Genomic DNA, 8,129 nt, shown 5'->3' on the forward strand with positions numbered 1-8,129 from the left:
AGAGGATGTTTCACTCCACACCCGACGGCACATGTAGTTCCAACATTATGTAGCACCCCCACATACTACTGACGTGCACCGCCACCTATCCACTGCGATAGATTGAGCGACTGGGCGCTATCGGCTGGCCGGCAAGAAGGTCCGATCTAAATCCCTTATATTAATACTTCTGGGGGTACATGAAATCTAAGGGGTATCGCCAAGAAGTGGAAACCATGCAAGAGCTCCGGGAACGTGTCTTGGAAGCTGCTGAGGACATCAGTCCAAACTAGGAGGTACTGAGGCGGGTTCAAGAGAATTTCCTCCTAAAGCGCCGTATTTCCGCCAATGGTGGTCATTTCGAACACCTGCTGACTGATTGAGATATACGTGACCTTTAATTTTGTGATCATAAGCAATGGGACCTCCATTTTTATGAGGAATCCGACCCATAGGACATGATATTTCCTTTCTTTTCAGCAGCTATGGAGCATCAGACTGATAATTTACACGTGAGGAAGAAATGTCATGATTGTCTGCACATGGACCAGAATATTACCTAGGGTGAAAGGGTTTACCTATAAAGCCATTTTACTTTTTTCGATAGAACTGATTAATAATAGGGGTTATCGTCAACAATTGATTTCATGAGTTTGAGCCACAGCGCCACTGTCGGTTTCAGATTAACAACAATATGTTACCGAGAATTATGCACAACTTCGGATCAGGAACTGTATCGTTCAATAAACCCTGCGATTGTCCTCATTCTGTCTCCACTGTATTCAGCTTTATCGTAATTCACGTTACTGCCACGTGCTTTGGTAGAATATCAGTTACCGAGCTCGATAGCTGCAGTCGCGTAAGTGCGGCCAGTATCCAGTATTCGGGAGACAGTAGGTTCGAACCCCACTGTCGGCAGCCCTGAAGATGGTTTTCCGTGGCCGTGGTTTCCCATTTTCACGCCAGGCAAATGCTGGGTCTGTACCTTAATTAAGGCCACGGCCGCTTCCTTCCCACTCCTAGTCCTTTCCTGTCCCATCGTCGCCATAAGACCTATCTGTGTCGGTGCGACGTAAAGCAACTAGCAACTAGCAAAAAAACAAAAACAAAAAAAATATCAGTTGTCGTTTGAATACAGGCATGTAACTTCGCATTAATTCATGAAGGAATCGTGAAATCGATTACCAATTCCCGTGCGAAGAACGGGTACATATGCTAGTTTCTTAATAATGGGTGTTGTTCTCCATATTTACTGCAGAATAATAATAATAATAATAATAATAATAATAATAATAATAATAATAATAATAATAATAATAATAATAATAATAATATCCTTCTAGATAAAAATATTATGTTAAATTTTCTCTTGAAAATAGATCGTGCGCTGCATGTCACGGGCACCCTCAAGTTAAAGCGAGAGATTTGTGTACGCCTGATTTACAGAGATGTGTGAGAGCCTTTGTTCGAGGGTCAAGTCTGTTAGTCAAAGGTGCTTTTGTTAAAATAGCTGTTTTCCGTCTGGTTGGTCCAGGTTCAGTTTCCGACTATTACGGATTTATGACTGGTTTGAAGGAGTTGAATGGGCTGGTCTGTTACAGTAAATACTCTTCAGGAGAGAGATAAAATTCCTGCTTCCTTCCCAGTTATAGCCCCAGTTACAAATACTAATAGCAGAAATACACAGGGTATTGGACTGAATTAACACACACACACATACACACACTCTCTCTCTCTCTCTCTCTCTCTCTCTCTCTCTCTCTCTCTCTCTCTCTCTCTCTCACTAGAAGGGATGCGACCGATTGTGTTTCATGGCCGTAGTCTTATAAGGGACAGCACTAACTTAATTGACATGAATTTTGCTAAAAACCTGTGTTCATTAAATAATGTAGCTTTGATGATGATACGTAACTTGCTGTTTACAACGTCCATTTTTAAAGTAAGGCGTGGTACAGTATAATGCTTTCATGTTTTTGTGCCTTCTTAAAATAATTCACAGTACAAACGGTACAATTAACCGTGCTCGCCGAATATTTGATCAAATAACTGCGTCACGTTCGTATCTCATTTTGAAAGACTGACGTATTTACTACGTAGCCTAGTTTATTGAATTATTCGTTTCCCATGAAGGATCGATTCCTGGCGCAATCGATTGATATTTAAAGGTTGTTGAATGTGAGGACTGGTGTAGGAAGATATATTGGCACGTTAATCTCCTATTTTGGGCCAAATTCTGGCTGCCCTCTGTTGCTTAAAATATACAGCTATTGCAGAGACATTAATCAAAAACCATTATTCTTCAAAACTTTATTGTATTTGAACGATTTTTCTTGGTCAACTCTTATTGCTTTCCCATATTAATATTAGTAAACTTACTGAGGTTTCATTGGCGGTCCCTTTCATCAGTCGATATCTTTATTTGTCGCGGACTGTGAACTTTTCCTCCTTGTATATATTGGGTTAGCATTATCTGACTAATTGAGTATAAATTGTGCGCGTCCTGACTTAGGATTAGCTGACCAGTCGGGTATAAACTGTGTGCGTCGTGCTTCTACATCAATATAAAATAAAATAGGTTAGTGTTGTGTACGGTGTGTGAGTTGCGAGAATGTAGATGACAATACAAATACCCAGTCCCCGATCCAAAGAAATTAAATGGTTAAGATTGAAATCTCTCGATCCGGCTAGGAATCGAAATCGGAGTACTGAGGACCGAAGGCCCACCGCTCAGTCACTTGCACTCGTAACATTAATCTATTGAGAGAACCTTTAAATTGGTATCTACTTATTTTTGTATCTAGTTCTAAAGGGAATTCTAATGGTACTGTGGCGGAAGTAACTAAGCTTTTCCTAGTAAGGAATGAGCTCTTTGTAGGCCTATACACTATTCTCTAGCAGTCTTAACTCAAGAGCTACAACGTCGGTCTAGGGGTAGTGAGCCTTATTCTTACCAGAAAGCCCCGGTTTCGATTCCTAACTGCGTCAGGGATTCTGAGATGGATCTGAGGGCTGGTTCGAGGTCGCTTGAGAACGCTTGAGGAGCTATCTGATGGTGAGATAGCGACCCCGGTCAGGAGAGCCTTGAACAACTACCAAAAGGATTCGTCACTCTAAGCACACGTTACCCTATAATTTGCAGACCTTCAGGCGGAGCAGTGGTCGCTTGGTACGCCAAGTTCTGTCAAGGCTGTAGCGCCATGAGGTTTGGTTTCAGTCTTATCTAAAGATAGAAACACCCCAACATATCTATAGATTTTGAGTATATATTACGAAAATTCATAACCTGTCAAACGTTGATAGTCATGCTGACATTGAATGTTTCATTGAACTGAGTAAAAAAGAATGTGGCCAATTCGAAACGTCTCTCTAGTCTCTCAAATTAATATTATTCTAAATATCTGTGGAAGTTTCAGCATGCAAGTTTTGTATCATTCATTAAAACAGAAGAAATCGGTAGAATTATTAATGTTATTATTTGAGGAAGTAAATGAAATAAACTGCATAGTTTACGAAAACAGTTCACTATTGTATTATCGGAATCTCAGAAAAGCATTGCATTCATACTTTTATATTTTCTGTGGTTATCAGCTTCTTTGGAACACGTTTCCGAGTTGATATTTTTACAGTGTTTGAAGGAACTAAAACAAAAAGTATATAGCCAAAATCTAACACAATTAAGCTATCATTAGGTTAACAGGTCAGGATTCAATTCTATTTATCAGCGTGGCTATGATCACGAGTCAGTTAGCTTGCTTGCTTCTTTTCAATTCTGTTTTATCAACTCCAGATGAAGGAGCCTGGAATTAAAATTATTATATCCCATCTAAAATGTAATTCAAGCCACTCCTCCTTCGAGGAGTGTTCTTTATATCTCGTTAATTGACAAATTTTCTTCCCATGATTAAAATCGTTTCTTAATTTTTTAAAACATCCAGTAACTGGAAAAAATAAACACCAAGTACACTCTTTAAGGGGAGTGGAAAAGCCAAAAATTTAAAAAATAACTTTTTCCAAATTTTACCTAATTAAATTATTTGGACTCTCCTGATTAAAATGGTGAGTAATTTATTTTAATACGCCACCTGGAAGCATTTTAAAGAAATATTTTAATATATCAATGCACAAGTGTCAAACTGGGTAACTAAATGTGTGAGTGAACATCCTGTTCTACTTTGAACTCATATTCTGAGAAATGGCATTTTTTCACCCATTATCTCTGTACACTAGATACGTAGTTCATTGTTTGCAGAGAGTGTGCCATGATACAGCTACTGAACCGGATAAAAGCATTTCTCATGTATAGTTTCTGATTTACATACATATTTAATGAAATTTTTTTGTAAAAAATTTGGAACTTATAAAATAAATTCATAACTTTACAATAGTTTGCTCCAACCATTCCATTCTTTTTCAGTACTTATGGAAATAGTGTAAATACAAGTAGTAAAAATACCAAAGCTCTCAACTTAATACTTCCTGAGATAACGGGGCATCTCTTCTGTCAATTTAACATTATCAAGATAGGGCTTTCCCACTTCCCTTAAAAAACTACCACATATCATGAGCCAAGTGGTATCAGTCATAAAATACCTCATCACAGCACTAGGAATACTGTTATGCAAACAAAATGCTATTCGAATTAATATATATGAAACTATAAGAAACAAGCGAACATCCTTGCATTACAGATTGTTTAGGTTATATTAATTATAGCCTTTTAGGGTACGGACATGTCGAAGATGCCCGCTACCATTCACCCTCGCGGTTCACATGGAGATCTAGCGCTATGACAAGGAAGTTTTTGATCTCGTCACTGTAGAAAGGAAGGCATTGATGTATCTTCCTCCTGATCGGATTTTCTAGACTGAGGTCACGTGGTATATCCCGCCGTGTAGCCAAGGTTATGTGTGTGGTTTTGGAACTGTTATAATATCGTGTTGCTACTAATAACATTTGTGTCACAGCTTCATTTCGGTTCAGACAAGTAATATATGCTGTATTTAATTCTCCAGCTACATGGGATGTAGGTTTTTCAACTATATTCTTCCTCACATGAAGAACTTATCACCCAGGGAAAAATTTATATTTCTAATGAAAGTGTAACAAACGCTCTTTGAACTTGCTTACCCTCGGCACCAGTCGGCGTCGGTAGATGCAGAGTGGGTTGTTGTCCCATATGCTCTGTACTCTGACCGGCCAACCGAGCAGAGGAATGTTGGCCACGGCTCTACCGTGGCTCTACGCCTCTGCATTCGGGAGACGGGCCTGGGGCACAGTGCCGGACTTCACTCCTGGTCTCACCCGTCGGCTGTCCTGAGAATGTTTTTCCGTGGTTTTCCATTCTCCTGCACTAAGGCGAATGCCGGGACAGTTCGTAGTATAGGCCACGGCCGCCAACCCTCTCACCTTCCCCGCACATCTCCTTCACCGTAACAAATCTCCCGGCCTGAGAGACGGCGTCACCGTCTAAGAGGCCCGCCTCCCCCTTCAGGGGTGGAATGGAAACGTTTAGTAGTAGTAGTAGTAGTAGCAACACTCGGCTCAACATGGAAGAGCATTCACTACATCAACCTGGATCATCTCCTCATTACGAACCTCCTGCTACACCGATTTTGAAGACACTTGATAACAAAAAAAAAACATGGATTGTAATGTGTTTTACAATTAACATTTCCTAAAACTATTTTTACTACGATTAATTCATTTCTTACGAAAATTAAAAATACACTGTTGCAGTATTAATTCAATATATTTCTGAAACGAAACTACAGAGATTTTATTATGAATACCACAGGTATAAAAACGTTATTTCTCTTGTGTAAGTTGAAAACATAAAAAAGAAAACATACGAGTTCACAAACCGTACACAATTGTGTTGTTTACATTACATTTAAATATTATATATTTTGCACTCTTCTTTCCTATTCGTCACGACCAACCTTTCCTCCGCTAGAATTGAATTTGTGTGGTAGTTGCATTTGAAAATATAAATTTTCGATTCGACTATACTGTATATACGGTATACGGTATAACGGAATATTTCATGGGTATGAATGGAATCTGCCCGGATGATGTTTCAGTTCTTCAAATAAGTTGTGGATTTGCTTCATAGTATGCACACTATTCTGACGGCTTGAATGATTTGAAAGTACCTGTAGCCTCTATCTTGAGCTTAAACACAACGAGTCACTGTCTGAACTATTACTTGAATACATGGTTCAATAACTGTAAGAGCACAACACTAGAAAAGAGAAATATATTTCCGTAAATCTGAAGATCTAAAATATACGTCAGCCCACTGACAGACATCTCAAAACACTGAAAGAATTAAACACTCTGACAGTTCACCCGTCATCGACCTAGACCGCGACGTAAACCTCGACCGTGATGCATCTTCGGTATGTTCGCACTCTTAGAAACACAGTGGTGAAGGACCTCGTCAGACAGTCACTGAGTTAGCGTGTTCAGGTGTGCATTCAGTCGTATGGAGGACATTTTGAGTACTTCTTGAATTAGAATGCATTATCCCTTCTCATACACCAACAAGGTGACAGCTACTCAGCGTGGGATGTGCCAGGTGAGGCTATTACAAATACTTCCCGTACACAGTTGGAAAGCCTGTAAATCGTACAGGAACTACCGAAGGGTGCATGTTTATAGCGTATTTTTGTGTTGTTTGGGTGTACAATCCAGAGACCAATTACTTCCCACATGTTTGGGAACATCCTTTATAATATAATATTCTGCATCGAGAATTGCTTTTACAGTATTATATTCATAAAAATGCCGAAAAGACAGGGAAGCAAATACGTAAAGTTGTAAATAAATGTATTTGAGTACCTAGGGATACATTCATATACAATAATATGGAACTACATAATCACATAATACAGAAAATGAGGGATGGATCCAATCCAATCCAATCCAATCCAATCCAATCCAATCCAATCCAATCCAATCCAATCCAATCCAATCCAATCCAATCCAATCCAATCCAATCCAATCCAATCCAATCCAATCCAATCCAATCCAATCCAATCCAATCCAAACCAATCCAATCCAATCAATCCAATCACTGACAATCTTGACGAGGCACACAATTGCCAGTTAGTTTGGAAATATTTGGCACTCAAGAAGTCCGAGTAATTAATAATTCGGATTGATATACTGATAAGAAAGAACAACTTTATAAATATGAAATTATTTTATGGGTAGGATGTGCTTCAACCTGTTTGTAGAATATTGGAATATATTAGCATCAGAAATTATATGAAATTATTTGGTGTGTGAGATGTGCTTCAACCTCTGTGTGTGGAATATTGAAATATATTAGTATCGGAACAAGAAATGCTGAAAAATCCACCCTTCAGCTTATAGAGTCCAAGGTAAGAGACACATTGCTATACACCAAATGCTATTATTCTTAAAGCAACTTGAAAGTGTTGACTTACCGCGGAAGTTGAGGAAGGTAGCGATGACTAGGACATTGGTCACGATGATGGCTACCCCCATGACGAAAATGATACCCGCTTGCGTTAGAGTCTCCAGGGTGAAGTGATTGTTGTTCTCCGTGAGGATGATCATCGCGGCTTGATGCTCAGCGGGCGCAGCTGCAGGGGCCGCCGCCGCCCGAGCAACGCGCCATGGCGGGCCGGGCCTTCAGCAGCGGGGCAAATCCATCCCCGCCAACAGCACCCGACCATCGCCCGCTCTATCACCGGCGCCTGCCGTCCCAACGCCTCATGGAGCTGAAACCAACAATTGAAATTTACGAATACAGATATCTAGTAACTCACGTACAATATTTGAACATGTTACTAAAACCAATACAGAAGATTATACCTAGTAAATAATATATTTTGACATAGGTTATTACTAAAATCAATGCAGATTCACTCAATTTTTGTATTATTTACTTCATCTGGAGAGAGAAGGACAATTATTATTGATACAATACTATACAAAATATTATTAATAATAATAGCAATAACAATGCAGAGCAAAAAGCAAGGCACTTTGGGGAGGGGGAGGGGGTGGAAGGTAAAGGCTTCCATTGACAATAATCGGAGCAAAAACGCATTTGATACCAGGAATTAACCTGGTACTCATTTTTGTGTTAGGTGAGTGAACCTCAGGACCATTAATAATAA

At 39.5% G+C, this 8,129-nt stretch overlaps 1 protein-coding gene across 1 annotated transcript in view; it reads right to left on the bottom strand.

Moving 5' to 3' along the window:
* The window catches only part of DopEcR (G-protein coupled receptor DopEcR), a 347,233-nt gene extending 339,552 nt beyond the window's left edge, over positions 1–7,681 (bottom strand). The window contains exon 1 of the mRNA XM_067146544.2: positions 7,431–7,681. Within this exon, the coding sequence (XP_067002645.1) occupies positions 7,431–7,563 (133 nt within the window). The 5' untranslated portion in view covers positions 7,564–7,681. The remainder of the gene's footprint in view (positions 1–7,430) is intronic.
* Positions 7,682–8,129: the final 448 nt, after the last annotated feature.

Source organism: Anabrus simplex, chromosome 4 (genome assembly GCF_040414725.1).
Source record: "Anabrus simplex isolate iqAnaSimp1 chromosome 4, ASM4041472v1, whole genome shotgun sequence".
Taxonomy (NCBI): Eukaryota; Metazoa; Arthropoda; class Insecta; order Orthoptera; family Tettigoniidae; genus Anabrus; species Anabrus simplex.